The sequence below is a fragment of the Leucoraja erinacea genome, unplaced genomic scaffold (genome assembly GCF_028641065.1).
Source record: "Leucoraja erinacea ecotype New England unplaced genomic scaffold, Leri_hhj_1 Leri_162S, whole genome shotgun sequence".
NCBI classification, from domain to species: Eukaryota; Metazoa; Chordata; class Chondrichthyes; order Rajiformes; family Rajidae; genus Leucoraja; species Leucoraja erinaceus.
Window position 1 is genome coordinate 73,301 of NW_026575924.1, and position 16,700 is coordinate 90,000.

The 16,700-nt window shown below is 50.3% G+C and overlaps 1 protein-coding gene across 1 annotated transcript in view; it reads left to right on the plus strand.

The window, feature by feature from the left end:
- The window catches only part of arpc2 (actin related protein 2/3 complex, subunit 2), a 42,508-nt gene that overhangs the window by 21,006 nt on the left and 4,802 nt on the right, over positions 1 to 16,700 (plus strand). The window contains exons 5-9 of the mRNA XM_055665934.1: positions 4,590 to 4,776; positions 6,975 to 7,068; positions 10,219 to 10,345; positions 13,318 to 13,418; positions 14,371 to 14,471. Coding sequence (XP_055521909.1) covers positions 4,590 to 4,776; positions 6,975 to 7,068; positions 10,219 to 10,345; positions 13,318 to 13,418; positions 14,371 to 14,471 — 610 coding nt within the window. The remainder of the gene's footprint in view (positions 1 to 4,589; positions 4,777 to 6,974; positions 7,069 to 10,218; positions 10,346 to 13,317; positions 13,419 to 14,370; positions 14,472 to 16,700) is intronic.

Below are 16,700 nucleotides of genomic sequence, written 5' to 3' on the forward strand. Positions count from 1 at the left end.
TCCAACAGGAAGAAGCCGGGGACTCTGGTGTCGACTCACCGTTGCCGTCGCGGAGCTGGCCGGGTCCGGAGCGGGTGGAGCGGTGGAGGAGCGCTGCTGCTGCTGCTGTCGTTGCTGCTGCTGCTGCTGCTGCTGCTGCTGCTGCCGGAGAGTCGGAGGCTCCAACGACGGGTCTGTGGACGACGGCACCGGGAGCCCGCGGCTCCCTGGAGGGAGACCGCTTCTCAGGGCTCCTGCAACGGCGACTTCTCCCGCCCGAGTTGCGGGGTTGAAGAGCTCCTGGAGCGGGGCCTACATTACTGCCCCGCGCGGCTGGAATGGCCGCGGACTCGGCGAGCGCACACCGGGGGCTCTAACACCAAGACCCGGTGTGCGACCTCGCACCACACGGCGTGGCTTTAATGGCCGCGGGACAATCGCCATCGCCAGCCGGGGGCTATGACTTTGACTCTGACATCGGGGGGGGGGAGAGTGCAGTGGAGAGATAAGTTTATTTGGCCTTCCATCACAGTTATGTGATGGATGTTTATGTTAAATGCAATTATTGTTGTGTCTGGGGTCTATTTGTGTGTAATGTATGGCTGCAGAAACGGCATTTCGTTTGGACCTCCGGGGTCCAAATGACAATTAAATTGACTCTGACTCTCTGATCTGTGTGGATTGTATGCAAAACCATGCTTTCCCCTAGGTCAGTATACGTGACACTAAACCTGAACAGAGCCTGCAGCCCCCGATCAGGTCATTGCATACAGTATGACAATAGACAATAGGTGCAGGAGGGCCATTCGGCCCTTCGAGCCAGCACCGCCATTCAATGTGATCATGGCTGATCATCCCCAATCCCCAATCAGTACCCAGTTCCTGCCTTCTCCCCATATCCCCTGACTCCTTCTGTGGAGAGAAGGAAAGGGCGACGTTTCAGGTCTGAAGAAGGGCCTCGACCCGAAAGGTCATCCGTTCCTTCTCCAGAGATGCTGCCTGTCCTGCTGAGTTACTCCCTGGAGTTTGTAGTTTCTCAGGGGGGGTGCATCTGCCCCGATCCCACTGCACGAGTTCATTCCAAGAGCTCTCCCGAGTTGAAAAAAAAATCAAACTTGTGGTCGGCACGGAGAATGTACGTAGCGGGAATGTCTCTTAGCGGCTCGTAACACTAGCGGCAGGTACTCGGGGAAACGCGGTAAGCTCGGGAAGACTGGTGAAGATTTTCAGCATGTTGAATGTCCACGAGAGCCCCGAGTACCTACGAGCGGTCGTTGCCGTAAATCTCCCAGTTTGAATCAGGGGAAACCCGGGAGAACTCTTGAATAAACTCTTTAAGAAGGAAACTGCAGATGCTGGAAAATCGAAGGTAGACAAAAAATACTGGAGAAACTCAGCGGGTGCAGCAGCATCTATGGAGCGAAGGAAATAGGCAAACGTTTCGGGCCGAACCCCTTCTTCAGACTGATGGGGGGTGGCGGGAACAAGAAAGGAAAAAGGAGGAGGAGGAGCCCGAGGGCTGAGGGATGGGAGGAGACAGCAAGGACTAACAAAATTGGGAGAATTCTTGAATAAACTCGTACAGTGGGACAGGGCTTTAATCCTCACGTTGTACAGGTGCGAGCTGTGTCGTCACCGGACCAACCTGCCACGTGACGCTGGTCTGACCAGTGACTGTCGAGGATTGTGTGGTTGAGCTGCTCCTGTTGTGTATCCTGTTTGCACAGCGGGTGTGGCATCAACGATATGTTTAGAGGGGATTGTTTGGCCTATTGCTATGGGGCTCATCTCTCTGTCAATGTACAAAGGACTGTTGACAATGCAGTTTCAGTCTCCCAGTCTGTGAATCCCAACATTCAGCTTCAGCTGTAGTTTTATAGTTGCTGGCACCAAACAGCCGTGACGAGCTTTGTTCTGAATGCTGTTCAAACAGATAGAAACATAGACAATAGGTGCAGGAGTAGGACATTCGGCCCTTCGAGCCTGCACCGCCATTCAATATGATCATGGCTGATCATCCAACTCAGTATCCCGTACCTGCCTTCTCTCCATACCCCCTGATCCCCTTAGCCACAAGGGCCACATCTAACTCCCTCTTAAATATAGCCCATGAACTGGCCTCGACTACCCTCTGTGGCAGAGAGTTCCAGAGATTCACCACTCTCTGTGTGAAAAAAAGTTCTTCTCATCTCGGTTTTAAAGGATTTCCCCCTTATCCTTAAGCTGTGACCCCTTGTCCTGGACTTCCCCAACATCGGGAACAATCTTCCTGCATCTAGCCTGTCCAACCCCTTAAGAATTTTGTAAGTTTCTATAAGATCCCCTCTCAATCTCCTAAATTCTAGAGAGTATAAACCAAGTCTATCCAGTCTTTCTTCATAAGACAGTCCTGACATCCCAGGAATCAGTCTGGTGAACCTTCTCTGCACTCCCTCTATGGCAATAATGTCCTTCCTCAGATTTGGAGACCAAAACTGTACGCAATACTCCAGGTGTGGTCTCACCAAGACCCTGTACAACTGCAGTAGAACCTCCCTGCTCCTATACTCAAATCCTTTTGCTATGAAAGCTAACATACCATTCGCTTTCTTCACTGCCTGCTGCACCTGCATGCCTACTTTCAATGACTGGTGTACCATGACACCCAGGTCTCGCTGCATCTCCCCTTTTCCTAGTCGGCCACCATTTAGATAATAGTCTGCTTTCCTGTTTTTGCCTCACATTTATCCACATTTATCCACATTATACTGCATTCTCCGATATATGCAGAAGGTAGACTAGAGTGCTGGAGATACCAGCGGGTGAGGCAGCATCTATGGAGCAAAGGAATAGGTGACGTTTCGGGCCGAGATTCTTCTTCAGACTGATGTGGGGGGGGGGGGTGGGAGGAAAGGAAGAGGCGGAGACAGTGGGCTGTGGGAGAGCTGCGAAGGGGAGGGGATATATGCAGTTTTTGTCTCCTGATTTGAGGAAGGACATCCTTGTTATTGAGGCAGTGCAACGTAGGTTCACCAAGTTAATCCCCAGGATGAGGAAAGATAGGGAAGACTGGGCTTGTATTCACTGGAATTTAGAAGGACGAATGAATTTCTTATAGAAACTTATAAAAGGACTGGACAAGCTAAATGCAGGAAAAATGTTCCCAATGTTGGGCGAGTCCAGAACCAGGGGCCACAGACTTAGAATAAAGGGGAGGTCATTTAAGACTGAGGTGCGAAAAAACTTTTTCACCCAGAAAGTTGTGAATTTGTGGAATTCCCTGCCACAGAGGGCAGTGGAGGCCAAGTCACTGGATGGATTTGAAAGAGAGAGTTAGATAGGGCTGTGAAAAATATGGGGACATAGAAAGGAGGGGTACTGAATAGGATGATTCAGCCCTGATCGAGCCTGGCACCGGCCATTCAATATGATCCGTGGCTGATCATCCAAAATAGTATCCCGTACCTGCCTTCTATCCATACCCCACAGAAGCCCCACCATAGCCACAAAAACAACATCTAACTCGCTCCTCTTAGATGCTAGCCAATGAACTGGTTTCTCAAGCTTTTTTCAATGTGGCAGAAAATTCCAGAGATTCCCCACTCTCCCTCTGTGATAGGGCTGTGAAAGATATGGGGAGAAGGCAGGAACGGGGTATTGAATGTCCTATAACCCTGGATGATCAGCCATGATCATATTGAATGGCTCGAAGGGCCGAATGCACCCGTTGTCTTTTTTTCTCATCAAAAATATTTATTCAAATATTAAAATAGTATTTACAACACAGAAGCCACCACCATAGTACAAGACAAAACAACAATTTCCTTCGCTCCATAGATGCTGCTGCACCCGCTGAGTTTCTCCAGCATTTTTACAATGCTTGCTGCCCTGCCGTCCCGAAAATCCCCCAGAGTGCCCGTGGACAGCGCGTCGTCCCTCTCTAACCCCGCCCGGGGGCGGGCGACAATAGACAACAGGTGCAGGAGGAGGCCATTCGGCCCTTCAAGCCAGCACCGCCATTCACTGTGATCATGGCTGATCATCCCCAATCAGTACCCCGTTCCTGCCTTCTCCCCATATCCCCTGACTGCTATTTTTAAGAGCTCTATCTTGCTCTCTCTTGAAAGTATCCAGAGAACCGGCCTCTGAGGCAGAGAATTCCACAGACTCACCACTCTCTGTGAGAAAAAGTGTTTCATCGTCTCGGTTCCAAATGGCTTACCCTTTATTCTTAAACTGTGTGGCCCCTGGTTCTGGACTCCCCCAACATCGGGAACATGTTTCCTGCCTTTAGCGTGTCCAAACCCTTAACAATCTTATATGTTTCAAGGAGATTTCCCTCTCATCCTTCTAAACTCCAGAGTGTACAAGCCCAGCCGCTCCATTCTATCAGCATATGACAGTCCCCCCATCCCGGGAATTAACCTTGTAAACCTACGCTGGGTTCCCTCAATAGCAAGAATGTCCTTCCTCAAATTAGGGGACCAAAACTGCACACAATACGCCAGGTGTGGTCTCACTAGGGCCCTGTACAACTGCAGAATTACCTCTTTGCTCCGATATTCGACTCCTCTTGTTATAAAGGCCGTGACCCCGTAATGGTCTATTGTCTTGGTGTTTTTGTCCCACAGGCTACAACGTGTCGCTGCTCTTTGACCTGGACAGCATCCCCCCCAACAAGGCGGAGGTGGTGCACCAGGCGGGCATGCTGAAGAGGAACTGCTTCGCCTCCGTCTTCGAGAAGTACTTCAACTTCCAGCAGGAAGGCAAGGAGGGGGAGAGCCGCGCCCTCATCCACTACCGTGAAGACGAGACCCTGTGAGTGCCTGGCCAGAGCAGGGCAACGGGACACGGCGCATGCGTCTATTAATCGTTCGATAACATTTACGGTAGACACAAATGCTGGGGAAACTCAGCGGGTGAGGCAGCTTCTGTGGAGAGAAGGAATAGGTGACTTTTCGGGTCGAGACCCTTCTCATTTAATCATTTATTCCTTCGAAGAAGGGTCTCGACCCGAAACGTCACCTATTCCTTCGAAGAAGGGTCTCAATAGCCAATAGGTGCAGGAGTAGGCCATTCGGCCCCTTGAGTCAGCACTGTCATTCAATGTGATCATGGCTGATCATCCCCAATCAGTACCCCGTTCCTGCCTTCTCCCCATATCCCCCGACTCCACTATCTTTAAGAGCCCTATCTAGCTCTCTCTTGAAAGCATCCAGAGAACCGGCCTCCAATGCCCTCTGAGGCAGAGAATTCCACAGACTCACCACTCTCTGTGAGAAAAAGCGTTCCCTCGTCTCCATTCTAAATGGCTTACTCCTTATTCTTAAATTGTGGCCCCTGGTTCTGGACTCCCCCAACAACGGGAACATGTTTCCTGCCTCTTGCGTGTCCAAACCCTTAACAATCTTATATTTTTCAACCCGAAACGTCACCTATTCCTTCGAAGAAGGGTCTCGACTCGCAACGTCACCTATTCCTTCACTCCATAGATGCTGCCTCACCCGCTGAGTTTACCCAGCATTTTTGCCTACCTTCGATTTTTCCAGCACCTGCAGTTCTTTCTTTAACATTCTATAACATTTAATCTATATAAAATGATGAGAGGAATAGATGTAGAAGTTGCATAGAGTCTCTTGCCCAGAGTAGGGGCATCGAGGAGCAGACGGGGGGGGGGGGGGGGGGGGGGATTTAATGGTAGTCTCAGGGGTGACATTTTCACACAAAGGGTGGTGGGTGTATGGAACAAGCTGCCAGAGGAGGTAGTTGAGGCTGGGACTATCCCAAATGGATAGGACAGGTTTGGAGGGATATGGGCCAAAGTCGTCCAGATGACATGTTGGCCGGTGTGGGCAGGTTGGGCTGAAGGGTCTGTTTCCACAGTCTATCGCTCTATTTTAATTTGTCACATATGCGAGTGCATGGTGCAACGGTAATGTTGCTGCCTTACAGCAAATGAGACCCGGGTTCCATCCCGACTACGGGTGCTGTCTGTACGTTCTCCCCGTGACCTGCGTGGGTTTTCTCCGGGTGCTCCGGTTTCCTCCCACACTCCAAAGACACGCAGGTTTGGAGGTTAATCGGCTTGGTGTAAATGTAAACATTGGCACTAGTGTGTGTAGGATAGTGTTAGTGTGCGGGGATCGCTGGTCTCACACACACACACACACACACACACACACACACACACACACACACACACACACACACACACACACACACACACACATACACACACATACACACACACACACACACACACACACACATACACACACACACACATACACACACACATACACACACACACACACACACACACACACACACACACACACACACACACACACACACAGACAGACACACACACACACACACACACACACACACACACACACACACACACACACACACACACAGAGACACACACACACACACACACACACACACACACACACACACACACACACACAGAGACACACACACACACACACACACACACACACACACACACACACACACACACACACACACACACACACACACACACCCCCCCACACCCCCCCCCCCCCCCATTGGTTAATGAGGCACCATATCAGGGTCGCCAAAACATTTTTAACATTTCAGAGACCCGAAAAAAAAAGAGAACAAGAAAGGGAAAAAGTGAAAAGTGAAAAGATCGGTCGAAAAAGAACAAAGGAAAGGCCCCTGAACTACCAAAGTAGTTTGGCCGAAAGATATAGAAATAAGAGAAAAGGAAAAGAAAAGTGGAGATAAATCTTGCCCCTCGTCTCCCGCCCACCTCGCCCAACCAGCATCGGATTTAAATTTAAATTTGTGTTGCACCATACTATTCTTGTAGGAATTCGGTGAAGGGTGTCCGTGTCTTGAGAAATTGATCTGGTTTTGCCGCCAAGACAAACCTAATGTTTTCCAAATGTAGTGTCTCGGACATATATCTGTGATCCGCATCTTCACTGTAGGGATCTAAAGTAAAACTAATCTGAACCTTGCAGGTACGTGGAGGCCAAGAAGGACCGCGTGACCGTGGTCTTCAGCACCGTCTTCAAGGATGATGATGACGTGGTGATTGGGAAAGTCTTCATGCAGGTAGGACAATCGAAGCCAGTGAGCCCCGCTGGCCAGCATGACTCATAGAGTGATACAGCGTGCAAACAGGCCCTTCAGCCCAACTCACACACACCGTCCCATCTACACTAGTCCCATCTGCCTGCGCTTGGCCCATATCCCTCCAAACCTGCCCTATCTGTGTGTTTAAGACACTGTCCTATCCATGTGTGGGCCCCCCCCATCAGTCTGAAGAAGGGTTTCAGCGTTACCTATTTCCTTCGCTCCATAGATGCTGCTGCACCCACTGAGTTTCTCCAGCATTTCTGTGTACCTTTCCTATCCATGTACCTGTCTCTGTGGAATTCTCTGCCAGAGAAGGTAGTTGAGGCCACAGTTCATTGGCTATATTTAAGAGGGAGTTAGATGTGGCCCTTGTGGCTAAAGGGATCAGGGGGTATGGAGAGAAGGCAGGTACAGGATACTGAGTTGGATGATCAGCCATGATCATATTGAATGGCTCGAAGGGCCGAATGGCCTACTACTGCACCTATTTTCGTTGTTTCTATGTCTCACTGTTTCTTAAATGTTAGGATAGTGCCAGCCTCTACTACCTCCTCTGGCAGCTTGTCCCATACATCCACCTGTGTGAACATTGTGTGGAAATGTTATCCCTGGGATTGCTATGTTATATTTATTGCTATTTTTATATATAGTTATATATATATATATATTGTTATATTTTGTTTTAAACTATATTTTTATACTACACTGCAAAATCTGAGAAAGTATGAGAAGTTCTCCTCCTCTCTCCGAAAACAGTAGTGTGCGTGCGTGCATGTGTGGTGTGTCTGTGTGTGAGAGTGAGTGAGTGAGCGTGTGTGTGTCAGTGTGTGCGTGCGTGCATGTGTGAGAGTGTCTGTGTGCGAGTGAGTGAGTGAGCGTGCATCTGTGGTGTGTGCGTGCGTGCGTGTGTGTGAGTGTGTGTGTGTGTGTGTGTGTGTGTGTGTGTGTGTGTGTGTGTCAGTGTGTGTGTGTGGTGTGTGTGTGTGTGTGTGCGTGTCAGTGTGTGTGTGTGCCAGTGTGTGTGTGAGTCAGTGTGTGTGGTGTGTCCGTGTGTGTGCGTGTCAGTGTGTGTGTGTGTGTGTGTGTTCCCGTGTGTGTGTGTGTGCGTCCGTGTGTGTCCGTGCATGCATGTGTGGTGTGTCAGTGTGTGTGAGAGTGAGTGAGCGAGCATGTGTGTGTGTGCGTGCATGTGTGGTGTGTCGGTGTGTGCGTGTGTGAGAGGGAGTGAGCGAGCGTGTGTGTGTGCGTGCTTGCGTGTGTGAGAGTGAGTGAGTGAGCGTGTGTGTGTGTGCGTGCATGTGTGGTGTGTCAGTGTGTGCGTGTGTGAGAGTGAGTGAGCGTGTGTGTGTGCATGTGTGGTGTGTCAGTGTGTGCATGTGTGCGTGTGTGAGAGTGAGTGAGCGTGTGTGCGTGCGTACGAGTGTGAGAGTGAGCGTGTGTGTCAGTGCGTGCGTGCGTGTGTGTCAGTGCGTGCGTGCGTGTGTGAGAGTGAGCGTGCGTGCGTGTGTGTGTGCGTGCATGCGTGTCCCTTCGTATACCAGGGTAGCCAGCGCTACAAACGGTGCCATGCTCTGGTTCCCATTTTCTCTTCCTGTTAATAATTATTGCCTGTAATTTGAAGCCAGAGAAAGACAGCTCTTTGTTTCCTCGTGGGAGCCAGGTTAGCCTCAGACCTGTGCATACAAATTTGCATTTGTTTAATCTGCGGTGAGGAAATTGATTTGAGAGTCATTTAATATTAAATGCCTTTGTTTCACACTAAACATTGTTCTTTCAGTCACACGCAAGTTTACCGTGACTTCTATCTGAATACGTGGCACTGATCTATTGAATTTGCCTATTTCAGATAGTCAGCCTTTCCAGTTTGTGAGTGGCTGGCCAGGGTAAACATAGAAACATAGAAATTAGGTGCAGGAGTAGCCCATTCGGCCCTTCGAGCCTGCACCGCCATTCAATACGATCATGGCTGGTCATCAGGTAATTCGAGTGTTCTCTCCCCACTGGGAAAGAATAAGGAGTAAGCCATTTGGAATGGCGACGAGGAAACACTTTTTCTCACAGAGAGTTGTGAGTCTGTGGAATTCTCTGCCTCAGAGGCCGGTGGAGGCCGGTTCTCTGGATACTTTCAAGAGAGAGCTAGATAGGGCTCTTAAAGATAGCGGAGTCAGGGATATGGGGTAAAGGCAGGAACGGGGTACTGATTGGGGATGATCAGCCATGATCACATTGAATGGCGGTGTTAGCTCGAAGGGCCGAATGGCCTGCTCCTGCACATATTGTCCATTGTCTATTGGTTAGCGCGGACAGTTGGTCAGAGCAGTCCTGGACTACTATCGACCTCATTGGTGATCCTTGGACGGACTTTAATAATCTTATATGTTTCAACGCTTCTCATCCTTCTAAACTCCAGAGTGTACAAGCCCAGCCGCTCCATTCTATCGCCGACATATGACAGTCCCGCCATCCCGGGAATTAACCTGGTGAACCTACGCTGCACTCCCTCAATAGCAAGAATGTCCTTCCTCAAATTAGGGGACCAAAACTGCACACAATACTCCAGGTGTGGTGTCACTAGGGCTCTGTGCAACTGCAGAATGACCTCTTTGTCCATCTTGCTACAAATGTTGACATCGTTGTCATCGTCCATCCTGAAAAGGACACAAGCGACTGGAGTTTAGAAGGATGAGGGGGAATCTGATAGAAACATATAAAATTATAAAAGGACTGGACAAGCTGGATGTTCCCAATGTTGGGTGAGTCCAGAACCAGGGGCCACACGGTCTTAGAATAAAGGGGAGGTCATTTAAGACTGGGGTGAGAAGAAACTTTTTCACCCAGAGAGTTGTGAATTTGTGGAATTCCCTGCCACAGAGGGCAGTGGAGGCCAAGTCGCTGGATGGATTTAAGAGAGAGTTAGATAGAGCTGTAGGGGCTAGTGGAGTCAAGGGATAAGGGGAGAAGGCAGGCACGGGTTATTGATAGGGGTGATCAGACACGGTCACAATGAAAGGCGGTGCTGGCTCGAAGGGCCGAATGGCCTCCTCCTGCACCTATTGTCTATGTTTCTATGACAATCCGTGTAGTTTGTGCCGCCGCTGATGTGTTTTGTTTCCATGAACCTCGAAGGAGTTCAAGGAGGGTCGACGTGCGAGCCACACCGCCCCCCAGGTGCTGTTCAGCCACCGCGAGCCCCCCCTCGAGCTGAAGGACACCGACGCTGCCGTGGGCGACAACATCGGATACATCACCTTCGGTAAGTCCACGCTCCCCGCCATCCACGTGCGGTTTAGTTGATTGGGTGCCGTGGAAAGCTTTACCAGTGACAATAAACTAAGTTGGTTTATTCTCGTCCTTCTACTCGCTAGAGTTTAGAAGATTGAGGGGGGGGGATCTTATAGAAACGAAACGTACAAAATTCTTAAGGGGTTGGACAGGCTAGATGCAGGAAGATTGTTCCCGATGTTGGGGAAGTCCAGAACAAGGGGTCACACAGTTTAAGGATAATAGGGAAGTCTTTTAGGACCGAGATGAGAAAAACATTTTTCACACAGAGTGGTGAATCTGTGGAATTCTCTGCCACAGAAGGTAGTTGAGGCCACACAATTCATTGGCTATATTTAAGAGGGAGTTAGATGTGGCCCTTGTGGCTAAAGGGATCAGGGGGTATGGAGAGAAGGCAGGGATGGGATACTGAGTTGGATGATCAGCCATGATCATATTGAATGCAAGCTCGAAAGGCCGAATGGCCTACTCCTGCACCTATTTTCTATGTTTCTAAACTCCAGAGTGTACAAGTCCAACAGGTGACGTTTCGGTTCGAGATCCTTCTTCAGACTGATGCGGAGGTGGGGGAGGGGCGGGAACCCGCCCCTCCCCCACCACCGCATCAGTCTGAAGAAGGGTCTCGACATCAGTCTGAAGAAGGGTCTCGACCCGAAACGTCACCTATTTCCTTCGCTCCACAGACGCTGCCTCGCCTGCTGAGTTTCTCCAGCATTTTTGTCTGCCTTCGATTTTTTTCCAGCGTCTTTCCAGACCCTTATGGGGCTGTCCCACTGTACGAGGTAATTCAAGAGTTCTCCCGAGTTTTTAAAAGAAATCAAACTCGGGGTAAGCACGTAGAATGTACGTCGCGGGTACGCCGGAGCTCGGGGGCGTCTCTTGGCGGCTCGTGACGCTAACGGCAGGTACTCGGGGGAAACGCGGTAAGCTCGTGAATACTCGTGAAGATTTTTCAACATGTTGAAAAATGTCCACGAGAGCCCCGAGTACCTACGAGCGGCCATTACCGTAAATCTCCGAGTTCGAATCAGGGGAAACTCGGGAGAACTCTTGAATTTGCTCGTACAGGATACAGGCCCTTAACCAGGCAGTAAGATTGGTCAGAGAACTGGGGAGAGGGGAGGGGGATGGAGAGAGAGGGAAGGAGAGTGAGGGAAAGCAAAGGGCTATTTGAAGTTGGAATTGTGAGTCTGGAATTCTCTGCCTCAGGTGGAGGCCGGTTTTCAGGATACTTTCAAAAGAGAGCTAGATAGGGCTCTTAAAGATAGCAGAGTCGACATATGGGGAGAAGGCAGGAATGGGGTACTGATTGGGGATGATCAGCCATGATCACACTGAATGGCGGTGCAGGCTCGAAGGGCGGAATGGCCTCTACTCCTGCACCTATTGTCTATTGTTTATAACAATTAAATAAATATGGAACAAAAATCAAATTGGGAACCTTTTATGAAGTTGCTTCCTCTGGGGATACAAAGACTTCCTGACTTTAGTACCTTTATTACACTGTGGTCAGGGGAAGTAGTTGAGGCAGGTAGAATAACAAGGTGTAAAGGGCGTGATTTATTTAAAGATACAGCATGGCAAAGGCCCACTGAGTCCACGCCGACCAGTGACCACCCGTTCACACTAGTTCAATGCTATCCCACTCTCTCAACCACTCCTGACACAGTCGGGGCAATGTACAGACCCGCACGCCTGTGGAGTGTGGAGGAAACCCACGGGGAGAACGTGCAAACTCCGTACAGGCAGCACCCGGAGTCGAGATCACAGCCGGGTCTCTGGCACCGCGAGGCAGCAGCTCCACCCGCTTCTCCACCGTGCCTCCCAAAGGAGGTATATGGATAGGAAAGGTTTAGAGGGATGTGGACAAATGGTGCATCTTGGTCGTTCACAGACAAGATGGGCCGAAAGGCCTGTTTCCTCTCTCTATGACGGTGCATTGTAGAGTACTGTGTACAGTGTAAGGTAGACTAAATCGCTGGAGAAACTCAGCGGGTGAGGCAGCATCTATGGAGCGAAGGAATAGGCGACGTTTCGGGTCGAGACCCTTCTTCAAAGTCCGAAACATCACCCATTCCTTCTCTCCAGATATGCTGCCTGTCCCGCTGAGTTACTCCAGCATTTTGTGTCTCATCTTCGGGTTTAAACCAGCATCTGCAGTTCCTTCCTACACGTGCAAACACCGTACAGACAGCAGCTGTAGTCATGATCAAACCCGGGTCTCTGGCGCTGTGAGGCAGTGGCTCTTGCCGCCGTGCCGTCCCACTGGGCTGCCGGCTTGTGTGGTGGACTACCGGCTTGAAACATATAAGATTGTTAAGGGCTTGGACACGCTAGAAGCAGGAAACATGTTCCCCATGTTGGGGGAGTCCAGAACCAGGGGCTACACACAGTTTAAGAATAAGGAGTAAGCCATTTAGAACGGAGACGAGGAAACACTTTTTCTCTCAGAGTGGTGAGTCTGTGGAATTCTCTGCCTCAGACGGTGGTGGAGGCCGGTTCTCTGGGTGCTTTCAAGAGAGAACTAGATAGGGCTCTTAAAGATAGTGGAGTCAGGGGATATGGGGAGAAGGCAGGAACGGGGTACTGATTGGGGATGATCAGCCATGATCACATTGAATGGTGGTGCTGGCTGAAAGGGCCGAATGGCCTCCTCCTGCACCTATTGTCTATTGTGTGGTGGGCTGGTGGGCTTGTGTGGTGGGGACTGTCGGCTTGTGTGGTGGGGACTGTCGGCTTGTGTGGTGGGCTGGTGGGCTTGTGTGGTGGGCTTGACTGGTCGGCTTGTGTGGTGGGGACTGTCGGTTTGTGTGGTGGGCTGGTGGGCTTGTGTGGTGGGCTGGTGGGCTTGTGTGGTGGGACTGCCGGCTGGGCTGCCAGCCGGGTTCCCCCCCCTCCACTCACTGTGAGCCACCGTTAACATCCATGCTTCTGTTTTACCAGTGCTGTTCCCACGACACACCAACCCTGCCACCCGTGACAACACCATCAACCTGATCCACACCTTCAGGGATTACCTGCATTACCACATCAAGTGCTCCAAGGTGAGTCACCGAGTCTCCAACCTGCTCCAGCCGCCACTGTTTTGATCTTGCCCGGTTTGTTTCCGGATGTGAATTGGTGTTGGTGTATCTCGTGGGAGAGTCTAGGATCAGAGGGCACAGCCGCCCCTGGATGAAAGGATGCACCTTTACAGAGACAATGAGGAGCAATGTAATGGCGAGGTTTTATAAGTTCAGAAGTTACGGGAGCAGAATGAGGCCATTCGGCCCATCAAGTCTACTCCGCCATTCAATCATGGCCGATCTATAGAAGCACTGGTCAGGCCGCATTTGGATTATTGTGATCAGCTTTGGACCGTGTCTCAAATACAACAGATAGAGCAAAGAGAAATAATAGATAATAATAGACAACAGGTGCAGGAGTAGGCCATTCGAGCCAGCACCGCCATTCAGTATGATCATGACTGATCATCCCCAATCAGTACCCCGTTCCTGCCTTCTCCCCATATCCCTTGACTCCGCTATCTTTAAGAGCCCTATCTAGCTCTCTCTTGAAAGCATCCAGAGAACCGGACTCCACCGCCCTCTGAGGCAGAGAATTCCGCAGACTCTCAACTCTCTGAGAGAAATAGTGTTTCCTCGTCTCCTTTCTAAATGGCCGACCCCTTATTCTTCAACTGTGTGGCCCCTGGTTCTGGACTCCCCCAACATCGGGAACATGTTTCCTGCCTCTAGTGTGTCCAAGCTTTTAACAATCTTGGGGACAATTTGCAATTTTACCAAGCTAATTTAACGTACAGCCCTGCACATGTTTGGAGTGTGGGAGGGAACTGGAGCACCCGGGGGAAACCCCACGGGGAGAGAACGTGCAAACTCCGTGCGGGCAGCGCCCGCGGTCGGGATGGAACCCCGTGGGGTCTCCGGCTCTGCGAGGCAGCGGCTCTACCCGCTGTGCCACCGTCCCTGGTTTGCCAACCGCTGTGTCACTTTGCAGGCTTACATCCACACCCGCATGAGGGCCAAGACGTCCGACTTCCTCAAGGTGCTGAACCGCGCCCGGCCCGAGATTGAGAAGAAAGAGATGAAAACCATGTCGTAAGTACCAGTGTCGGGAGCAACCGCGCGCGCTGGTTCATTCCAAGAACGGCGCGAAATACTGGAGTAACTCAGCGGGACAGGCAGCATCTCTGGGGAGAAGGAACGTTTCAGGAAATAGCTGTAGATGCAACTGGTGATGGAGATGGAGATGGATATTTTCCACGTAGCGATTACGTATTTATTTAGTGAGAGATAGATCAGCCAAGACAATAGACAATAGGTGCAGGAGGAGGCCATTCGGCCCTTCGAGCCAGCACCGCCATTCAATGTGATCAAGGCTGATCATCCCCATCAGTACCCCGTTCCTGCCTTCTCCCCATATCCCCTGACTCCGCTATCTTTAGGAGCCCTATCTAGCTCTCTCTTGAAAGTATCCAGAGAACCGGCCTCCACCGCCCTCTGAGGCAGAGAATTCCAGGGAGAGTACGGGGAACTTTTTGATTTAATTGAGACAGAGAAAGGGGAAATGAGAGATATAGAACAATTATGTAGAGAGACTAAACTAAGCTCAGCTAAACTGAAATGTCAGGGAGAAGAAGGGTCTCGACCCGAAACATCGCTCATTCCTTCTCTCCAGAGATGCTGCCTGCCCCGCTGAGTTACTCCAGCATTTTGCGTCTGTCTACGTGAGTACCAGCGGCTGGGGAAGCAAGGAGTGCGTTTCACGGCCTGTGTCGTCTGGGCCGCTGCCTGCACTGGGGAAGAGAATGTAACGAGGGAGCTTGCAGATCTCCAGGGAGCACGAGAGATCTTGGGGGCTAAAGCTGGTGCAAACTGTGACCTTCTCAACCGTGTGTAGGAAGCAACTGCAGATGCTGATCTAAACCGAAGATGGACACAAAAAGCTGGAGTAACTCAGCGGGACAGGCAGCATCTTTGAATCTTTGAATTCTAGCATCGCTATAATTTAAAAGATTGAGGAGGGATCTTATAGCAACTTACAAAATTCTTAAGGGGTTGGACTGAGCTAGGTGCAGGAAGATTGTTCCCGATGTTGGGGAAGTCCAGGACAAGGAGTTACAGTTTAAGGATAAGGGGGAAATCTTTTAGGACTGGGATGAGAAAAACATTTTTTTTTCACACACAGAGAGTGGTGAATCTGTGGAATTCTCTGCCACAGAAGATAGTTGAGGCCACACAGTTCATTGGCTATATTTAAGAGGGAGTTAGATGTGGCCCTTGTGGCGAAAGGGATCAGGGGGTATGGAGAGAAGGCAGGTACTGGATACTGAGTTGGATGATCAGCCATGATCATATTGAAACATAGAAACATAGAAATTAGTTGCAGGCTCGAAGGGCCCAATGGCCTACTCCTGCACCTATTTTCTATGTTTGGAGAGAAGGAATGGGTGACGTTTCTGGTCGAGACCCTTCTTCAGATTGAGAGTCAGGGGAGAGGGAAAAGATATAGACGGTATTGCAGAGAGATATGGAACAAATGAATGAAACTTGTGCAGAAAACGTCACCCTTTCCTTAAGGGTCTCAACCAGAAATGTCCCCCATTCCTTCTCTCCAGAGATGCTGCCTGCCCCGCTGAGTTACTCCAGCTTTTTTGTGTCTTACCTTATTGGATGGCAGGACATGGTCTTCGCATGGATTGGGGGGGGTCTCGTGGTCGGTTGTTCGGAACAGGGGGACGGCGTAAAAAAGTAAAGCTGGCAGCTCAGGAAAGCAAGGCACCAACTTGAAACACCAGCAGAGGAACAAGTTAGTCAGCTGGTTCTGCTTTAAGCAAAGGGGCCTGTTCCACTTGGCGATTTTTTTTTTTTCCCGCGGACTGCCGGCGTCACTTTCGAAAACCAGCGGTGACAAAAAACCAATGTCACGACACGTGAAAAAACCACCGCGCTCCAATACGTGGTCACGCCGCGGATTTTTCGGTGACCTGATACATCAGTCAATGATGCCGACAGTCGCTGAAGAAAAGGCCAAGTGGGACGGGCCCTTTCATGAGTCACTTGTTGCTATTCGTGAAGTGTATTGTGAGTTAATTTGGTTTTAGAGTTCCTAAGTGCTAGGAGCAGAATTAGGCCATTCGGCCCCATCAAGTCTACTCCAGCATTCAATCATGGCTGATCTATCTCTCCCTCCTAACCCCATACTCCTGCCTTCTCCCCATAACCCCTGACACCCGCACTAATCAGGTTGGTGAACACCCCTGCAGTTGGATACTGTGCAAATACTTTTTAAAATGTAGTGATCTGTTCAATTCATGTTTTATAATT